The sequence below is a fragment of the Heptranchias perlo genome, chromosome 29 (genome assembly GCF_035084215.1).
Source record: "Heptranchias perlo isolate sHepPer1 chromosome 29, sHepPer1.hap1, whole genome shotgun sequence".
Lineage (NCBI taxonomy): Eukaryota > Metazoa > Chordata > Chondrichthyes > Hexanchiformes > Hexanchidae > Heptranchias > Heptranchias perlo.
In genome coordinates, this window is record NC_090353.1 from 38,871,447 (window position 1) to 38,893,465 (window position 22,019).

The 22,019-nt window shown below is 46.3% G+C and overlaps 1 protein-coding gene across 1 annotated transcript in view; it reads right to left on the reverse strand.

The window, feature by feature from the left end:
• LOC137299709 (gamma-interferon-inducible lysosomal thiol reductase-like) overlaps positions 1–21,597 on the reverse strand; it is a 54,577-nt gene extending 32,980 nt beyond the window's left edge. The window contains exons 1-2 of the mRNA XM_067968648.1: positions 20,966–21,597; positions 20,504–20,680 (exon numbers count right to left, since the gene is read on the reverse strand). Of these exons, the coding sequence (XP_067824749.1) occupies positions 20,504–20,680; positions 20,966–21,007 (219 nt within the window). The 5' untranslated portion in view covers positions 21,008–21,597. The remainder of the gene's footprint in view (positions 1–20,503; positions 20,681–20,965) is intronic.
• Positions 21,598–22,019: the final 422 nt, after the last annotated feature.

Sequence of the window (22,019 nt, forward strand, 5' to 3'; positions counted from 1 at the left end):
GGGGGTGGACAGGTACAGGGTTCACGAGGACACGTGGTGTCCTGGGACTGAAAGCACCAAAGTACAGATTGGGAATGAGCAACTGCTTCCGATCGCAGGGAAGCAGTTACGGTTAGAAATCAATGATTCTGTGGGGGACTTGCAGAGGTATCTGGCCACGTTTGGGTACGACATCCCACCTCTGCCTGATCGCCTCACAGCCTTGGTTAAAGCAGTGGAACTGGTTCAGACTCATTTTTACAAACTGGAACAGCACAGTAGAGAGATCGGGACAGCGATCCTGGATGTGGTATCGCCACCGTGGTGGGACTTTGGTTTAAATATAGAGATCCCACCCTGGATCCGAATAATTTCACATGTTCTAGTTATGTTACAGCTTCTCATGGTTCTGTACCTGATACGAAAAGCTTGTGCGGGGAATCGAGACATTCTCCGGCACAGATGGGACCGGTTGCTGGAAAGACCCTCCGGGGCCCCGATATACAGCCCATGAGATGCACGACAAGCTATGATGAGTTGTTTTAAACTCTGCAATTAAAGGTTTTTAGTTCTCTGTAATGAAAAATTCAAAAGCTTGTACAATCCTCTGTAGACAAAAGTTTGACCAAAGGGCATCTTCTGTAACGTAAGGTCAGATGCCGGTGTTTGTGATGTAATGTTTCACATGTACAGTTAAGTTGATTTTGAAAATGTGTACGTAACTGAGAGGGCGGAATGGACGAGGCAATGCCTCCCCGAGTTAGTGCAACGGTGGGTGGGAGAGCTTGGTTGGAATCGCTGGGGGGGGCCGACTCACACACGCGCCACACCAAGAAGCATCAACCAGGGAAAAGTACTTTTCAAGGAATCCACGTCCTTTGAGGGACTCGCTTCCTCGTAGGGGCGATTGTAAGAATTCTGGGAATTCCACCTTTTCCCTGAGTATGTAAAACTTTGGCCATTGACCAAAATCCTAAGATGGAAGGATAGGTGAGAGGTCACCAGACGAATCAACAATGCACACAGTGGAAGGTGGGAGAATTACTGCTTCAGACATGTCTCTGTTTTAATGCAAAACCTACAGCAGGTGGTCAACAGTCAGCACTAATTCGAGAGGCAGTCGTGGGTTTGCATCAAAACCCAGACATGGGTTTTGATGCAAAGTCAATCGACACCTAGGTGGGATGAAAAGGGAGCCTTGTGTGGCAAGTGCTCAACAAATCGGAATGAATTCGTAGAACAATGGCCCATTGAGAGAAGCAATTGCAACATGATGAGAGACCATCAAAAGCCATCAAGTACTCTTAAGGACTTTGTAAGAACTGTTTAAATAGACAGGAAGTGCCTCATTTAACGACGAAAACTATTGTAAGAGAGCGGTATATAAGTGGAAGCTCGAAACCCCTCTCTCTCTTGTTTTGCTCTCTTGCTTTTACTGTCTCTGGTTCTTGCTCTCTTGCTTCTTAGCTCTCATCTCTTTTCCAGCTCTGACTCTCTCTCTCTCTTTCTCTCTCTTCCTCTTAGTTCCTGCTTGTTTCTTTTCTTTCACCCGAGCTCTCCAGGGAGGAGAGCAGCTACCAGCGAAACCAACGAACCCTACGTGAGAGAACCGGTCAGCCAAACTTACAAGTGCAAAGGATTGGTGAGCCTCGACCATACGTGTGTGTGTGTGATAGGTGTCTCCAGGGTCCCCACCAACCTCTTAGTTTAGCGGGATAAAGTACTGTAGTGGGTGTGTGTAACTCAATGTACTGTGTAGGACCATTTTTATCGTTATTTTCTTCGTGTTGATGGTATAATAAAACCAACATTCCAATTCAATTCAAACACCGAGTTTGTGTGTTCTCTGTGCTATTCGACTACGTGATCCATCACCGGGTGCGTTAGCATAAGTCCCATTTTCCTGAACCCCCGATCTGTGAGGTATAGTGTTCCTTGGCTAGACCGGGGACCAGATATCTGCACCAATCAATAGGGTGAGAACAACCCCAAAACACCCTACAGAGTACTGGGCACAATTTCAAAATTTGCAGATAACATAAAAGTTGGAAGTGTAGTAAACAGTGAGGAGGACAGTGATAGACTTCAAGAGGATATAGACAGGCTGGTGGCATGGGCAGACACATTGCAGATGAAATTTAACACAGAAAAATGCGAAGTGATACATTTCGGTAGGAAGAACAAGGAGAGGCAATTTAAACTAGAGGGCACAACTCTAAAAGGGGTACAGGAACAGAGAGATCTGGGGGTATATGTGCACAAATCGTTGAAGGTGGCAGGGTGGTTGAGAAAGTAGTTAAAAAAGCATATGGGAGGCATAGAGGTACAAAAGTATGAAAGTCATGATGAACCTTTATAAAACACTGGTTTGGTCACAACTGCAGTATTGTGTCCAGTTCTGGGCACCGCACTTTAGGAAAGATGTGAAGGCCTTAGAGAGGGTTCAGAAGAGATTTACTAGAATGATTCCAGGGATGACGGACTTTAATTATGTAGATACACTGGAGAAGCTGGGATTGTTCTCCTTGGAACAGAGATGGTTGCGAGGAGATTTGATCGAGGTGTTCAAAATCATGAAGGGTCTAGACAGAGTAGATAGAGAGAAACTGTTCCCATTGGCGGAAGGGTCAAGAACCAGAGGACATAGATTTAAGGTGATTGGCAAAAGAACCAAAGGGGACATGAGGAAAAACGTTTTTACACAGAGACTGGTTAGGATCTGGAATGCACTGCCCGAGGGGGTGGTGGAGGCAGATTTAATCATGGCCTTCAAAAGGGAACTAGATAAGTACTTGAAAGGAAAACATTTGCAGGGCTACGGGGTAGGGCGGGGGAGCGAGACTAGCTGGATTGCAGTTGCATAGAGCCGGCGCGGACTCGATTGGTCGAATGGCCTCCTTCCGTGCTGTAACCTTTCTATGATTCTATGATTCTAGGAACACCGTTATTTAAAAAGGGTAGTAGGCAGAAGGCTGGAAATTATAGACCAGTTAGCTTAACATCTGTGGTGGGTAAAATTTTGGAGTCTATTATTAAGGAGACAGTAACGGAACATTTAGATAAGCATAATTTAATAGGACAAAGTCAGCATGGCTTTATGAAGGGGAAGTCATGTCTGACAAATTTGCTTGAGTTCTGTGAGGATATAACGTACAGGGTGGATAAAGGGGAACCAGTGGACATAGTGTATTTAGACTTCCAGAAGGCATTCGACAAGGTGCCACATAAAAGATTATTACTTAAGATAAAAAATCACGGGATTGGGGGTAATATTCTGGCATGGGTGGAGGATTGGTTATCGAACAGGAAGCAGAGAGTTGGGATAAATGGTTCATTTTCGGACTGGCAACCAGTAACCAGTGGTGTTCCACAGGGGTCGGTGCTGGGTCCCCAACTCTTTACAATCTATATTAACGATTTGGAGGAGGGGACCGAGTGCAACATATCAAAATTTGCAGATGATACAAAGATGGGAGGGAAAGTAGAGAGTGAGGAGGACATAAAAAACCTGCAAGGGGATATAGACAGGCTGGGTGAGTGGGCGGAGATTTGGCAGATGCAATATAATATTGGAAAATGTGAGGTTATGCACTTTGGCAGGAAAAATCAGAGAGCAAGTTATTTTCTTAATGGCGAGAGACTGGAAAGTACTGCAGTACAAAGGGATCTGGGGGTCCTAGTGCAAGAAAATCAAAAAGTTGGTATGCAGGTGCAGCAGGTGATCAAGAAAGCCAACGGAATGTTGGCTTTTATTGCTAGGGGGATAGAATATAAAAACAGGGAGGTATTGCTGCAGTTATATAGGGTATTGGTGAGACCGCACCTGGAATACTGCATACAGTTTTGGTCTCCATACTTAAGAAAAGACATACTTGCTCTCGAGGCAGTACAAAGAAGGTTCACTCGGTTAATCCCGGGGATGAGGGGGCGGACATATGAGGAGAGGTTGAGTAGATTGGGACTCTACTCATTGGAGTTCAGAAGAATGAGAGGCGATCTTATTGAAACATATAAGATTGTGAAGGGGCTTGATCGGGTGGATGCAGTAAGGATGTTCCCAAAGATGGGTGAAACTAGAACTAGGGGGCATAATCTTAGAATAAGGGGCTGCTCTTTCAAAACTGAGATGAGGAGAAACTTCTTCACTCAGAGGGTGGTAGGTCTGTGGAATTTGCTGCCCCAGGAAGCTGTGGAAGCTACATCATTAGATAAATTTAAAACAGAAATAGACAGTTTTCTAGAAGTAAAGGGAATTAGGGGTTATGGGGAGCGGGCAGGAAATTGGACATGAAGCTGAGTTCGGATCGGTCAATGCCCTGTGGGTGGCGCAGAGGGCCCAGGGGCTGTGTGGCCGGGTCCTGCTCCTACTTCTTGTGTTCTTTAGATTTGTGGTTGGGATCAGATCAGCCATGATCTTATTGAATGGCGGAGCAGGCTCGAGGGGCCGATTGGCCTACTCCTGCTCCAATTTCTTATGTTCTTATGTTCTTATGAAATTGGAAGAGGGATCAGAAGCAGGAATTGGGAGAGGGATCAGGAGCAGGAATTGGGAGAGGGATCAGGAGAGGAATCGGAGAACCCAGAGGTAAGCAGCGCGGACCTGAAGGAGTATGGGGGCAGAGCAGCAGAGCTCGGGAGAGAATTAAGAGCAAGGATGTCAGGGAGCGAGGTAAAAAAAAACTAAAGTGAAATCAGCACAAAGGAAGGAGCTGACTGATGAGTAGCTGGTGAGTGTTTTTTTTAAAGTGTTTCGTTAATTTCTTTTAAGTTGAGTTGGTAATCTAATAAATAGAGACATGGCAGAGCACCTTAGTCCCGTCGAATGCACATCTTGTGCCATGTGGTAACTCTAGGACGCTTCCCATGTCCTGGACAACCACAGGTGCAGGAAATGTCGTCAGCTGGAGGAGCTCGAGCTCCAGGTTTCGGAGCTTGAGCAGCAGCTGGCGTCACTGCAGTGCATCTACGCGGCTGAGAGCTATGTGTGCAGCACGTTTCAGGAGGTAGTCACCCCACAGCTTAAGAAAGTTCAGGCAGAGAGGGACTGGGTGACTGCCAGACAGACAAGGAGGACCAGGCAGGTAATGCAGGAGTCTGCTGAGTGCATCTCACTCTCTAACTGGTATTGGTGAGGGCGAAGGTTCCTCTGGGGAGTACAGCCAGAGCCAAGTCCACGGCACCATGGGTGGCTCAACTGTACAGTGGGGGGGGGGGGGCGGTGGGAAGAGGAGGAAGAGTGGGAAAGCGATAGTGATAGGGGATTCTATAGTCAGGGGAACATACAGGCCTTTCTGCAACTGCAGACGTGATTCCAGGATGGTGTGTTGCCTCCCTGGTGCCAGGGTCAAGGATGTCACTGAGCGACTGCAGAACATTCTGAAGGGGGAGGGTGAACAGCCAGAGGTCATGGTCCATATTGGTACCAATGACATAATAGAAAGAGGGATGAGGTCCTGCAGGCCAATTTCAGGGAGCTAGGAAAGAGATTAATAAGAAGAACTTCAAAAGGTAGTAATCTCCGGATTACTCCTGGTGCCACGTGCTAGTGCTAGTATAGAAATAGGAGGATAGAGCAGATGAATGTGTGGCTGGAGAGATGGTGCAGGAGGGAGGGCTTTAGATTCCCGGGGCATTGGGACTGGTTCTGGGGGAGGTGGGACCTGTACAGGCCTGGATGGTTTACACCTCAACAGAGCTGGGACCAATGTCCTCACGGGGAGGTTCACTAGTGCTGTGGAGGAGGGTTTAAACTAATTTGGCAGGGGGATGGGCACCAGGATGTAGCATTGGAAAGGAGAAACAAGGTGCACAAAGGATTGGGAGAGACAGAAAGCATTAGAGTAAGAAATAGTACAGTATTAGGTGGAATCAGACTAAGAGAGAATACAAGAAGGTCTAAGATAGATTTACATGTGTGTAAATGCATGAAGCGTAGTAAACAAGGTTGGATTGCTGCAGACGCAAGTAGCCTCATGGGATTATGATGTTGTGGCGATAATGGAGGCCTGGTACAAAAAAGGGCAGGATTGGGTACTAAATATTCCTGGATATAAGGTGTTCAGGAAAGATAGGGAAGGAAAGAAAGGAGGGTGGGGTGGCAGTATTGATTAAGGAGATTATTGTAGTGCTGGAGAGAGAGGATGTCCTGGGGGGGGGTCAAGGACAGAATCTATTTGGTTAGAGTAAAGAAACAATAGAGGTGCCATTACACTACTGGGTGTATTCTATAGGCCACCAACTAGTGGGAAGGATATAGAGAAACAAGTTTGCAGGGAAATTACAGAGAGTTACAAGAGCCATAGAGTAGCGATAATGGGGGACTTCAATTATCCCAATATAGACTGAGATAGTAATAGTGTAAACGGCAGAGAGGGGGAACAATTTCTGAAGTGTGTTCGGGAGAACTTTCTTGATCAGTACGTTTCCGGCCCAACATGGAAGGAGGGATTGCTGGATCTGGTTCTGGGGAATGAGGTGGGTCAAGTGGAGCAGGTGTCTGTAGGGGAACATTTAGGGAACAGTGATCATGTATCATAAAGTTTAGATTAGCTATGGAAAAGCACAAGGTGCAATCTACAATAAAAATGCTTAATTGAAGGAGGTCGAATTTCAGTGGGTTGAGAGCGGATCTGGCCTGGGCAAATTGGAATCAAAGATTGGCAGGCAAAACTGTAATCGAACAATAGCTATGCGTTTTTAGAACCCTTCACTCACTTGACGAAGGAGGTAAGCTCCGAAAGCTTGTGATTTAAAATAAAACTGTTGGACTAGAACCTGGTGTTGTGCAAGTCCTTACATTTGTCCACCCCTGTCCATCACCGGCATCTCCACATCATGGCCTTTAAAGAGGAGATGGTTCATGTACAGTCTAGGTACATTCCCATGAGGAGGAAAGCTAAGGCAACCACAGCCTGGTTGACAAAAGAGATAGAGAGTAAGATGAAGCAGAAAAAGGGGGCATATGACAGATGTTAGGTTGATAATACAAGTGAGAACGAGGCTGAAATATAGAAAGTTCAGAGGGGAAGTGCAAAAAGAAATAAGAAGGGCAAAAAGAGAGTATGAGAATAGACTGGCAACTAACATAAAAGGGAATTCAGAAGTCTTCTATAGCCATATAAATAGTAACCGGGTAGTAAGAGGAAGGGTGGGGCCTATTAGGGACCAAATAGGAGACCTACACATAAAGGCAGAGGGCATGGCTGAGGTACTAAATGAGTACTTTGCATCTGTTTTTACCAAGGAAGAAGATGCTGCCAAAGTCACAGTAAAAGTGGAGGTAGTTGAGATCCTGGATGGGTTAAAAATGATAAAGAGGAGGTACTAGAAAGGCTAGCTGCACTTAAAGTAGATAAGACACCAGGTCCGGATGGGATGCATCCTAGCTTGCTGAGAGAAGTAAGGGTGGAAATTGCGGAGGTACTGACCATAATCTTCCAATCATCCTTGGATACAGGGGTGGTGCCAGAGGACTGGAGAATTCCAAATATTACATCCTTGTTCAAAAAAGGGTGTAAGGATAAACCCGGCAACTACCGGCTAGTCAGTTTAACCTCACTGGTGAGGAAACTTTTAGAAACGATAATCCGGGACAGAATTAACAGTCACTTGGATAAGTGTGGGTTAATTAAGTAAAGCTAGCATGGATTTGTTAAAGGCAAATTGTGTTTAACTAACTTGATTGAGATTTTTGATGAGGTAACAGAGAGGGTTGATGAGGGCAATGCAGTTGATGTGGTTTCCCACCACCCCTGCACACCCCTCACCCCACTCCCACTCCTCAACCCCTTCCCATCAACCCTGCACACCCCTCACCTCAACCTCCTCCGCTCCCCATCACCCCGCCCCCGCTGCACCTCCCCATCACCCGTCCCTGTACCCCCTCCCCCTAACCCCGTTCCCACTCCCCTGACCCCCTCCTCCCTCTCCCCACCCCCACTCCCCCTCACTCGCTCCCCCTCCCGCACCCCATTCCCCCTGCTTCGTTACCCCACCCCTGCTCCCCCTGCCTCCCAACCCCTCTCCGCCCACCCTCACTCCCCACATCCCCTCTCCCCGTCCTCCATCTCCCCATCTCCGCTCCCCTGTTCCCGCTATCCCCCCTCCTCCCTCCCCCACATCCCCTCCCCCCAATACCAATCCCACTCCCCATCCACCACTCCCCATGCACCCTACCCACCGCTGCCCCTCCATTCCCTTCTCCCTCGCTCCTCCCCCTTACCCCCACACCCCATCCTCCCTTCCCCCATTCAGGCCTCAAACTAAAATAGTAGGACCCTGCTTCCTTACTGCAGGTGTCCCGCTTGCCTGCTCAAAAGAGCAGCTACCTAAAAATGAGGTGCCAACCTGGTGAAGCTACAACACAGGATTACATGCATGCTAAACAGCGGAAGCAACATGCTACAGTCAGAGCTAAGCGATTCCACAACCAATGGATAAGATCAAAGCTCTGCAGTCCTGCCACATCCAGTCATGAATGGTGGTGGACAATTAAACAACTAACAGAGGAGGAGGCTCTGTAAACATCCCCATCTTCAATGATGGCGGAGTCCAGCACGTTAGTGCAAAAGACAAGGCTGAAGTGTCTGCGACCATCTTCAGCCAGAAGTGCCGAGTGGATGATCCATCTCGGCCTCCTCCCGATATCCCCACCATCGATTCACTCCACGTGATATCAATAAAAGGCTGAGTGCACTGGATACAGCAAAGGCTACGGACCCCGACAACATCCCGGCTGTAGTGGTGAAGTCTTGTGCTCCAAAACTTGCCACGCCTCTTGCCAAACTGTTCTAGTACAGGTACAAGAGTGGGATCTACCTGACAATGTGGAAAATTGCCCAGGTATGTCCTGTCCACAAAAAGCAGGACAAATCCAATCCGGCCAATTACCGCCCCATCAGTCTACTCTCAATCATCAGCAAAGTGATGGAAGGGGTCGTCGACAATGCTATCGAGCGGCACTTACTCACCAATAACCTGCTCAACGATGCTCAGTTTGGGTTCCGCCAGGACCTCTCGGCTCCAGACCTCATTACAGCCTTGGTCCAAGCATGGACAAAAGAGCTGAATTCCAGAGGTGAGGTGAGAGTGACTGTCCTTGACATCAAGGCAGCATTTGAGCGAGTGTGGCACCAAGGAGCCCTAGTAAAATTGAAGTCAATGGGAATCAGGGGGAAAACTCTCCAGTGGCTGGAGTCATACCTAGCACAAAGGAAGATGGCAGTGGTTGTTGGAGGCCAATCATCTCAGCCCCAAAACATTGCTGCAGGAGTTCCTCAGGGCAGTGTCCTAGGCCCAACCATCTTCAGCTGCTTCATCAATGACCTTCCCTCCATCATAAGGTCAGAAATGGGGATGTTCGCTGATGATGGCACAGTGTTCAGTTCCATTCGCAACCCCTCAGATAATGAAGCAGTCCGTGCCCGCATGCAGCAAGACCTGGACAATATCCAGGCTTGGGCTGATAAGTGGCAAGTAACATTCGCGCCAGACTGGGTATTGTGCAATGAGAAAGGATTAATTAACAATCTTGTTGTGCAGGGTCATAGGAACATAGGAACAGGAGGAGGCCATTCAGCCCCTCGTGGCTGCTCCACCATTTGATAAGATCATGGCTGATCTGTGATCTCGCTCCATATACTGGCCTTTGGCCCATATCTCTTAATACCTTTGGTTACCAAAAAGCTATCTATCTCAGATTTAAATTTAGCAATTGAGCTAGTATCAATTGCCGTTTGCGGAAGAGAGTTCCAAACTTCTACCACCCTTTGTGTGTAGAAGTGTTTTCTAATCTCGCTCCTGAAAGGTCTGGTTCTAATTTTTCGACTGTGCCCCCTACTCCTAAAATCCCCAACCAGCGGAAATAGTTTCTCTCTATCCACCCTATTCGTTCCCCTTAATACCTTATAAACTTCGATCAAATCACCCCTTAACCTTCTAAACTCTAGAGAATACGACCCCAATTTGTGTAATCTCTCCTCGTAATTTAACCCTTGAAGTCCGGGTATCATTCTAGTAAACCTACGCTGCAGTCCCTCCAAGGCCAATGTGTCCTTCCAAAGGTGCGGTGCCCAGAACTGCTCACAGTACTCCAGGTGTGGTCTAACCAGCGTTTTGTATAGCTGCAGCATAACTTCTGCCCCCTTGTACTCCAGTCCTCCAGATATAAAGGCCAGCATTCCATTAGCCTTCTTGATTATTTTCTGCACCTGTTCATGACACTTCAATGATCTATGTACCTGTACCCCTAAGTCCCTTTGGACATCCACAGTTTTTAACTTTTTACCATTTAGAAAGTACCCTGTTCTATACTTTTTTGATCCAAAGTGGATGAACTCACATTTGTCTACATTGAATTCCATTTGCCACAGTTTTGCCCATTCACCTAATCTATCAATATCCCTTTGTAATTTTATGTTTTCATCTACACTGCTTACAATGCCACCAATCTTTGTGTCATCGGCAAACTTAGATATGAGACTTTCTATGCCTTCATCTAAGTCGTTAATAAATATTGTGAATAATTGAGGCCCCAAGACAGATCCCTGTGGGATTCCACGAGTCACATCCTGCCAATGTGAATACTTACCCATTATCCCTACTGTCTGTCGCCTTTAGCTCAGCCAATTTCCTAACCAAGTCCGTACTTTTCTCTCGATTCCATGGGCTTCTAACTTAGCTAACAGTCTCTTATGTGGGACCTTATCATATGCCTTCTGGAAGTCCATATAAATAACATCCATTGACATTCCCCTGTCCACTACTTTAGTCACCTCTTCAAAAAATTCAATCAGGTTTGTCAGGCACGACCTACCTTTCACAAATCCATGCTGGCTCTCCCTGATTAGGGAAGAGCGACCATAACATGATAGAATTCCTCATTAAGATGGAGAGTGAAGTAGTCGAATCCGAAACTAGGGTCCTGAATCTAAATAAAGGAAATTACGAAAGTATGAGATGTGGGTTGGCTAGGATAGATTGGGGAACTTTACCAAAAGGGATGATGGTGGATAGGCAATGGCTAATATTTAAAGAACGTGTGCAGGAATTACAACAATTATTCATTCCTGTCTGGCGCAAAAATAAAACAGGAAAGGTGGCTCAACCGTGGCTTACAAAAGAAATTAGGGATAGTATTAGGTCCAAAGAGGAGACATATAAAATTGCCAGAAAAAGCGGCAAGCCTGAGGATTGGAAGCAGTTTAGAATTCAGCAAAGGAGGACAAAGAAATTGATTAAATGGGAAAAATAGAGTATGAGAGTAAACTAGCAGGGAACATAAAAACTGACTGTAAAAGCTTCTATAAATATGTCAAGAGAAAAAGATTAGTGAAGACAAATGTAGGTCCCTTACAGTCAGAAATGGGGGAAATTATAATGGGGAACAAAGAAATGGCAGAACAATTAAACACATACTTTGGTTCTGTCTTCACAAAGGAGGACACAAATAACCTGCCAGAAATGTTAGGGAACCAAGGGCCTAGTGAGAGGGAGGAACTGAAGGAAATCAGTATTAGTAAAAAAAGTGCTTGGGAAATTAATGGAGCTAAAGGCTGACAAATCCCCAGGGCCTGATAATCCACATCCCAGAGTACTAAAGGAAGTGGCCCTGGAAATAGTGGATGCATTGGTGATCATCTTCCAAAATTCTATAGACTCTGGAGCAGTTCCTACAGATTGGAGGGTGGCAAATGTAATCCCACTATTTAAAAAAAGAGGGAGAGAAAAAACAGGGAATTACAGACCAGTTAGCCTAACATCAGTAGTGGGGAAAATGCTAGAGTCTATTATAAAGGATGTGATAACAGAACACTTGGAAGGCATTAACGGGATTGGACAAAGTCAGCATGGGTTTATGAAAGGGAAATCATGCTTAACAAATCTACTGGAGTTTTTTGAGGATGTAACTAGTGGAATAGATAGGGGAGAACCAGTGGATGTGGTGTATTTGGATTTTCAGAAGGCTTTTGAAAGATCCCACACAAGAGGTTAGTGTGCAAAATTAAAGCACATGGGATTGGGGGGAATATACTGGCATGGATTGAGAATTGGTTGACAGACAGGAAACAGAGAGTAGGAATAAACGGGTCTTTTTCCAGGTGGCAGGCAGTGACTAGTGGGGTACCGCAGGGATCAGTGCTTGGGCTCCAGCTATTCACAATATTTATCAATGATTTGGATGAAGGAACGGAATGTAACATTTCCAAGTTTGCAGACGACACAAAGCTGAGGTGGAATGTGAGCTGTGAGGAGGATGCAAAGAGGCTCCAATGTGATTTAGACAAGTTGGGTGAGTGGGCAAGAACATGGCAGATGCAGTATAACATGGATAGATGTGAGGTTATCCACTTTGGTTGTAAAAACAGAAAGATTATTATCTGAATGGTGATAGATTGGGAAAAGGGGAGGTGCAACGAGACCTGGGTGTCCTTGTACACCAGTCACTGAAAGCGAGCATTCAGGTGCAGCAAGCAGTTAGGAAGGCGAATGGTATGTTGGCCTTCATTGCAAGAGGATTTGAGTGCAGGAGCAGGCATGTCTCACTGCAGTTGTCCAGGGCCTTGGTGAGACCACATCTGGAGTATTGTGTGCAGTTTTGGTATCCTTATCTGAGGAAGGTTGTCCTTGCCATGGAGGGAGTGCAACGAAGGTTTACCAGACTGATTCCTGAGAGGGCAGGACTGATGTATGAGGAGAGATTGGGTCGACTAGGCCTATATTCACTAGAGTTTAGAAGAATGAGAGGTGATCTCATCGAAACATATAAAATTCTAACAGGACTAGACAGACTAGATGCAGGGAGGATGTTCCCAATGGCTGGGGAGTCCAGAACCAGGGGTCACAGTCTCAGGATACGGGGTGTGCCATTTAGAACCAAGATGAGGAGTAATTTCTTCACTCAGAGGGTGGTGAACCTGTGGAATTCTCTACCACAGAAGGCAGTGGAGGCCAAGTCATTAGATGCATTCAAGAAGGAGATAGATATATTTCTTAATGCTAAAGGGATCAAGGGATATGGGAAAAAAGCAGGAACAGGGTACTGAGTTAAACGATCAGCCATGATCATTTTGAATGGCGGAGCAGGCCCGGAGGGCCGAATGGCCTACTTTTGCTCCTATTTTCTATATTTCTATGTTACAAGTGCCAGGCAATGACCATCTCCAACAACAGAGGGTCTAACCACCTCGCCTTGACATTCAACAGCATTACCATCGCCGAAACCCCCACCATCAACATCCTGGGGGTCACCATTGACCAGAAACTTAACTGGACCAGCCATATAAATATGACCACGGGCATGGTAGCATAGTGGTTATGTTACTGGATAAGTAATCCAGAGGCCTGAACCAATAATTCAGAGTCATAAGTTTAAATCCCGCCATGACAGCTGGGGAATTTAAATTCAATTAATTAAATAAAATCTGGAATTAAAATACTAGTATCAGTAATGGTGGCCATGAAACTACCGGATTGTCGTAAAAACCCTTCAGGGAAGGAAACCTGCCGTCCTTACCCGGTCTGGCCCATATGTGACTCCAGACCCACAGCAATGTGGTTGATTCTTAATTGCCCTCTGAAATGGCCCAGCAAGCCACTCAGTTGTAAAATCTCGCTTAAAAAAAGTCAAAAATAAGAATAAAACCGGACGGACCACTAGACACCGGACACGACAAAGGCAAACCAAGCCCAGTCGATCCTGCAAAGTCCTCCTCATTAACATCTGGGGACTTGTGCCAAAATTGGGCGAGCTGTCCCACAGACTAGTCAAGCAACAGCCTGACATAGCCATACTCACAGAATCATACCTTTCAGCCACTGTCCCAGACTCTTCCATCACCATCCCTGGGTATGTCCTGTCCCACCGGCAGGACAGACCCACCAGTGGTGGCGGTACAGTGCTCGACAGTCAGGAGGGAGTGGCGCTGGGAGTCCTCAACATTGACTCTGGACCTAATGAAATCTCATGGCATCAGGTCAAACATGGGCAAGGAAACCTCCTGCTGATTACCACCTACCGCCCTCCCTTGGCTGATGAATCAGTCCTCCTCCATGTTGAGGAAGCACTGAGGGTAGCAAGGGCACAGAATGTACTCTGGGTGGGGGACTTCAATGTCCATCACCAAGAGTGGCTCAGTAGCACCACTACTGACCGAGCTGGCCGAGTCCTAAAGGACATAACTGCTAGACTGGGCATGCGGCAGGTGGTGACCGAACCAACACAAGGGAAAAACTTACTTGACCTCGTCCTCACCAATCTACCTGTCGCAAATGCATCTGTCCATGACAGTATTGGTTGGAGTGACCACCAGTGGCCACCGCACAGACCTCGTAGAGATGAAGTCCCGTCTTCGCACTGAGGACACCATCCAACGTGTTGTGTGGCACTACCACTGTGCTAAATGGGATAGATTCAGAACAGATCTAGCAGCTCAAAACTGGGCATCCATGAGGCGCTGTGGGCCATCAGCAGCAGCAGAATTGTATTCCAGCACAATCTGTAACCTCATGGCCCGGCATATTCCTCACTCTACCATTACCAACAAGCCAGGGGATCAACACTGGTTCAACGAGGAGTGTAGACGAGCATGCCAGGAGCAGCACCAGGAGTACCTAAAAATGAGGTGCCAACCTGGTGAAGCTACAACTCAGGACTACATGCATGCTAAATAGCGGAAGCAACATGCTATAGACAGGGCTAAGCGATTCCACAACCAACGGATCAGATCCAAAGCTCCGCAGTCCTGCCACATCCAGTCATGAATGGTGGTGGACAATTAAACAACTAACGGGAGGAGGAGGCTCTGCAAACATCCCCATCCCCAATGATGGTGGAGTCCAGCACATGAGTGCAAAAGACAAGGCTGAAGTGTTTGCAACCATCTTCAGCCAGAAGTGCCGAGTGGATGATCCATCTCGGCCTCCTCCCGATATCCCCACCATCACAGAAGCCAGTCTTCAGTCAATTCGATTCACTCCACGTGATATCAAGAAACGGCTGAGTGCATTGGATACAGCAAAGGCGATGGGCCCCAACAACATCCCGGCTGTAGTGCTGAAGTCTTGTGCTCCAGAACTAGCTGCGCCTCTAGCCAAGCTGTTCCAGTACAGCTACAACACTGGCATCTACCCGACAATGTGGAAAATTGCCCAGGTATGTCCTGTCCACAAAAGGCAGGACAAATCCAATCCGGCCAATTACCGCCCCATCAGCCTACTCTCAATCATCAGCAAAGTGACGGAAGGTGTCGTCGACAGTGCTATCAAGTGGCACTTACTCACCAATAACCTGCTCACCGATGCTCAGTTTGGAGTTCCGCCAGGACCACTCGGCTCCAGACCTTATTACAGCCTTGGTCCAAACGTGGACAAAAGAGCTGAATTCCAGAGGTGAGGTGAGAGTGACTGCCCTTGACATCAAGGCAGCATTTGACCAAGTGTGGCACCAAGGGGCCCGAGTAAAATTGAAATCAAAGGGAATCAGCGGGAAAACTCTCCAGTGGCTGGAATCATACCTAGCACAAAGGAAGATGATACTGGTTGTTGGAGGCCAATCATCTCAGCCCCAGGACATTGCTGCAAGAGTTCCTCAAGGCAGTGTCCTCAGCCCAACCATCTTCAGCTGCTTCATCAATGACCTTCCCTCCATCATAAGGTCAGAAATGGGGATGTTTGCAGATTATTGCACAGTGTTCGGTTCCATTCGCAACCCCTCAGATAATGAAGCAGTCCGAGCCCGCATGCAGCAAGACCTGGACAACATCCAGGCTTGGGCTGATAAGTGGCAAGTAACATTTGTGCCAGACAAGTGCCAGGCAATGACCATCTCCAACAAGAGAGTGTCTAACCACCTCCCCTTGACATTCAACGGCATTACCGTCGCCTAATCCCCCACCATCAACATCCTGGGGGTCACCATTGACCAGAAACTTAACTGGACCAGCCATATAAATACTGTGGCCAAAAGAGCAGGTCAGAGGCTGAGTATTCTGCGGCAAGTGACTCACCTCCTGATTCCCCAAAGCCTTTCCACCATCGACAAGGCACAAGTCAGGAGTGTGATGGAATACTCTCCACTTGCCTGGATGAGTGTAGCTCCAACAACACTCAAGAAGCTCGACATCATCCAGGACAAAGCAGCCCGCTTGATTGGCACCCCATCCACCATCCTAAACATTCACTCCCTTCACTACCGGCGCACAGTGGCTGCAGTGTGTACCATCCACAGGATGCACTGAAGCAACTCACCAAGGCTTCTTCGACAGCACCTCCCAAACCCGCGACCTCTACCACCTAGAAGGAGAAGAGCAGCAGGTACATTGGAACAACACCACCTGCACGTTCCCCTCCAAATCACACACCATCCCGACTTGGAAATATATCGCCGTTCCTTCATCGTCGCTGGGTCAAAATCCTGGCACTCCCTTCCGAACAGCACTGTGGGAGAACCTTCACCATGCGGACTGCAGCGGTTCAAGAAGGCGGCTCAGCACCACCTTCTCAAAGGCAATTAGGGATGGGCAATAAATGCCGGCCTCGCCAGCGACGCCCACATCCCATGAACGAATAAAAATAAAGGTTTAGATCAGCACCCAGCCAGATCAGAGATCCTTCTCCCCTCCCTCTGCCCAGCCCCTCGGTCCCCCATCCCCCTCGTTCCTTCCTTGCACTCTTCCCCCAGTCCCCCATCTCGCTCCTCCGGGTCCCCCGGTCCCTAGGTCCCTCCTCTCCCCCCATCCAGTCCCCCATTCCCCTTCCCCCGGCCCCACGTTTCCCCCTCCCCCAGTCCCCCTTCCCTTCTCCCTCCCCTCGTCTCCCCTCTGCCAACCCCCCCGACCCTCGGTCCCTGGCCCAAGTAAATTGTTAAACTTCAAATTGTTTCTCACCATGTTTTAACATAAAAACACTGATGGTGAGGCAAGAAATGTTGGATTTAGTTTGTAGCGTTTGATCTTGGGAAACAGCTCTTTAACATCCAGAAAATAAACCTTGTAACTTGCACCGCCTGAGGTTTGTTTATCAAAGGTCGGCAAACATTGCTGGTAGTGTCAACTTGACCTCTCTCCAGCACACAATGCTGGTACTGCTATTTGTTGCAATTCTGAGCTGGACTAAGTTCTCATAAAAAGGCGAGGGTCGACACCAAACAGATTATATCATCATAACCTTATATTATTGATCAAACTGCAACTTGTAGTCTTGACTAGAAAAGGACAAACTGCTAATCGAGCAGCAGCTGAGAGAGAAATAAAACCAAAGTAAAGAACGTAAGAACATAAGAAATAGAAGCAGGAGTAGGACATATGGCCCCTCGATCCTGCTCTGCCGTTCAATACGATCATGGCTGATCTTCTACCTCAACTCCACTTTCCCGCCCTATCCCCATATCCCTTAATTCCATTCATATCAAGCTCAGTCTTGAATATACTCAATAACTGAGCTTCCATGGCCCTCTGGGGTCAAGAATTCCAAAGATTCACAACCCTCTAAGCGAAGAAATATTTCCTCATCTTGGTCTTAAATGGCCGACCCCTTATCTTGAGACTATGATCTCTAGTCCTAGACTCTCTAGCCAGGGGAAACATCCTCTCAGCATCTACCCTGTCAAGCCCTCTAAGAATTTTATACGTTTCAATGAGATCACCTCTACTTCTTCTAAACTCCAGAGAATATAGGCCCATTCTTCTCAATCTCTCCTCATAGGGCAACCCTCTTATCCCAGGAATCAATCTGGTGAACCTTTGTTGCATGCCTTCTAAGGCAAATACCTCCTTAGGTAAGGAGACTAATTATAATTAAGAGAATGTGATGTGGGACATGGAGCACATGTATATGTTCTTCCACATATTAATCATTTGCCAAACCATCTTGGTTTAGAGTAGTTATGGAAAAGGACGAGGAACAATCAAAGGTGAAGATACTCAACTGGAGGAGGGCTAATTTCAGTGAGTTAAAAAGGGATCTTGCCCAGGTGGATTGGAAGCAAAGATCGACAGATAAAACAGTAAATGACCAATGGAGGCCTTTAAAGAGGAGATAGTTCAGGTACAGACTAAACACATTCCCACGAGGGGAGAGGAAGGCCATCCAAAGCTAGAACTCCCTGGGTGACTGAAGATATTGAGAATAAAATGAAACAGAAAAAGGAGGCTTATGACAAATGAGAGGTTCATAATACAGTAGGGAACCAAGCAGAATACAGAAAGTGCAGAGGAGAGCTGAAAAAGGAAATAAGAGGGGCAAAGAGAGTGTATCAAAAAAGATTAGCAGTTAACATAAAAAAGAGCATTAAAGTATTTTATAAATATATAAAGAGTAAAAGGATAGTCAAAGGAAAGGCAGGGCCGATCAGGGACCAAAAGGAGATCTTCTTGTGGAGGCAGAGAGCATGGCTGAGGTACTAAATGAATACTTTGCATCACTAGAGAAGAGGATGTTACAGTAAAGGAAGAGGTAGTAGAGAAATTGGATAGGATGAAAATAGATAAAGAGGTACTTAAAAAGTTGGCAGTGCTCAAAGTAGAAGTCACCCAGACCAGATGAGATACATCCTAAGTTACTGAGGGAAGTAAGGATGGAAATTGCAGAGACTCTGGCCACAATCTTTCAGTCTCCTTCGATATGGGAGTGGTGCCAGAGGACTGGAGGATTGCCAATGTTACACCCCTGTTCAAAAACGGTGAGAGGGATAAACCCAGCAACTACAGGCCAGTCAGCCTAATGTCACTGATGGGGAAACTTCTGGAGACCACTGCTCTTTATGATATATATTAATGACCTGGACTTGCGTATTGAGGGCATAATTTCAAAGTTTGCTGATGGGGCGAAACTTGGAAATGTAGTATACAACGTGGAGGACATAGACAGACAGGTGAAATGGGCAAACACATGGCAGATGAAATTTAATTCTGCTTAGTGTGAAGCCATGCATTTTGGTAGGAAGAATGAGGAGAGGCAATATAAGCTAAATGGTACAATTTTAAAGGGGGTGCAGGAACATGGAGATCTGGGGTTGTACGTACACAAACCTTCAAAGGTGGCAGGACAAGTTGATAAGACAGTTAAAAAAGCATACAGGATCCTGGGCTTTATAAATAGAGACATACAGTACAAAAGCAAGGAAGTTATCTAAACCTTTATAAATCATTGGTAAGGCATCAGCTGGAGTATTTGGTCCAATTCTGGGCACGGCACCTTTGGAAAGATGTTAAGGCCTTGGAGAGGGTGCAGAGGAAATTTACTAGAATGGTACGAGGGATGTGGGACTTCAGTTATATGAAGGGATTAGAGAAGCTGGGATTTTTCTCCTCAGAGCAGAGAAGGTTAAGCGGAAATTTAATAGACATGTTCAAGATTATGAAGGGTTCGATGGAGTAAATAGGGGGAAATTGTTCCCACTGGTAGGGGGTTGGGTAACCAGAGGACACGGAATTAAGATAATTGGCAAAAGAACCAGAGGGGAGATGAAGAGAATTTTTTTTACACAGCGAGTTACTATGATCTGGATTGCACTGTCTCAAAGAATGGTGGGACCAGATTCATTAGTAACTTTCAAAAGAGAATTGAATTGAAAAGGAAAATCAACTGGACTATGGGGAAAGGGCAGGGGAGTGGGCCAATTGGAGAGCTCTTTCAAAGAGTCAGCACAGGCGTGATTGGCCGAATAACCTCCTTCTGTGTTGTGAGATTCTATGATTCTAACCCCTCGATTAGATTCCAGTCTGTAACTCACTCCCGGGTATCTGTTATTCTGTATATAAACCCCCCCGAACCCCTCGATTAGATTCCAGCCTGTAACTCACTCCCGGGTATCTGTTATTTCATATATAAAACCCCCGAACCCCTCGATTAGATTCCAGCCTGTAACTCACTCCCGGGTATCTGTTATTTCATATATAAACCCCCCGAACCCCTCGATTAGATTCCAGCCTGTAACTCACTCCTGGGTATCTGTTATTTCATATATAAACCCCCCGAACCCCTCGATTAGATTCCAGCCTGTAACTCACTCCCGGGTATCTGTTATTCTGTATATAAACCCCCCGAACCCCTCGATTAGATTCCAGCCTGTAACTCACTCCCGGGTATCTGTTATTCTGTATATAAACCCCCCGAACCCCTCGATTAGATTCCAGTCTGTAACTCACTCCCGGGTATCTGTTATTCTATATATAAACCCCCCGAACCCCTCAATTAGATTCCAGCCTGTAACTCACTCCCGGGTATCTGTTATTCTATATATAAACCCCCCGAACCCCTCGATTAGATTCCAGCCTGTAACTCATCCCGGGAATCTGTATCTCCATATTTCTTAATGTTTGGTGTTTCGTTGCAGTTTGTTCTTACAGAAATGATATTTAAAGCTACTTTCATGATCTGAAACCAACAAATCATCTTCTATAGTCGTAGCACATCGTGTAATGCTGACAGATTTCTTTATTGTAGAAAGAGACGGATCCCTCACTGCAGGTGTTAGTGGTTGTCAGGTGACTGGATGTTTTACACTAACTACATTGTGCGGCGCTACCTCAGCATTGCCGAATGGAATCAGCGTTACGTTCAGAATCTCCTGTAGCTGCAGCCACGTTGGGCAGAGATGATTTACCACGAATGTTCGGCAGTCGGAGCAGAGAGTCTCATAGAATAAGCTGATCTGCACGGGTGAAGGTAACTTGGTCTCAGCAATTGTACACCTGCTCTCAACCTAGAGGACAAAATAAGGATAAGACCCGATGAGGTTCTGCATTGGGGTTACAAGGGTGTGTGATTTATTCCACACAGAGGCAGTGTATAATCCTGACCCCAAATCTAAAGACACTGCGCTCCTGATTATAGGCCTGGGAAATCCATTGCAGGGAGTTCAGTAACTGTGTCATGTCTCCTGCTACCCGGCATGTAGCAGGTTGTGGAAACTATCACCAAAATTTCTGACTTCAACGGCGCACAGAACAGAAGCATAGTTACAAACTGGTTAAAAAAATCTACTCACAGCCCAAAGAGACAGAACGACCAGCTTCACCAGAAACTTCATCCTGCAAATCTAGTCCAGCACAAGATTCCGATCTCTTTTTATACGATTCTCAGCATGTGACTGATATCTATTTAAATGTAGATAATGATCACTCCACCAGTTATTGATATAAACCACATTAACCCTGAAATCATTTTGCTCAGATTGCTCCAGTATCATTTTACTGAAGAGCCACTGGGCCCTGGTGGCAGAACCAGATGAAAGGAGTCAGAGAGGAGATAGCAAAGGTCCTGGTCACAGCTCCTTAAATATGCAAATTGTGCCATAGAATTACATAGAATGTACAGCACAGAAATAGGCCATTTGGCCCAACTGGTCTATGCCGGCGTTTATGCTCCACGTGAGTCTCCTCCCACCCTACTCATCTCACCCTATCAACATATCCTGCTGTTCCTTTCACCCTCATGTGCTTATCTCACTTCCCCTTAAATGCATCTATGCTATTCAACTCAACGACAAGTTCCACATTCTAACCACTCTCTGGGTAAAGAAGGTTCTCCTGAATTCCTTATTGGATTTATTAGTGACTATCTTATATTTACAGTCACAAGTGGAAACATTTTCTTTACATCTATCCTATCAAACCCTTTCATAATTTTAAAGACTTGTCCTGCCACCTTTCATAATTAGGTCACCCTTCAGCTTTCTCTTATGGAGAAAAGAGTCCCAATCTGTTCAGCCTTCCTGATAGTTATACCCTCTCAGTTCTAGTATCATCCTTGTACCACTCCAATTGTGGTCTAACCATGGGACTGGAGAGTGGCAGATGCAACACCCTTGTTCAAGAAGAAGGTGGCAGGACAAGTTGGGAAGGCTGTTAAAAAAGCATATGGGATCCTTGGTTTTATTAATAGACGAATAGAGTACAATAGAAAGGAAGTTATGCTAAACCTTTATAAATCACTGGTTAGGCCTCAGCTGGAGCATTGTGTTCAATTCTGGGCACCACACTTTTGGAAGGATGTCACGATCATATAGAGGTTGCAGAAGAGATTTGATAGAGGTGTTCAAA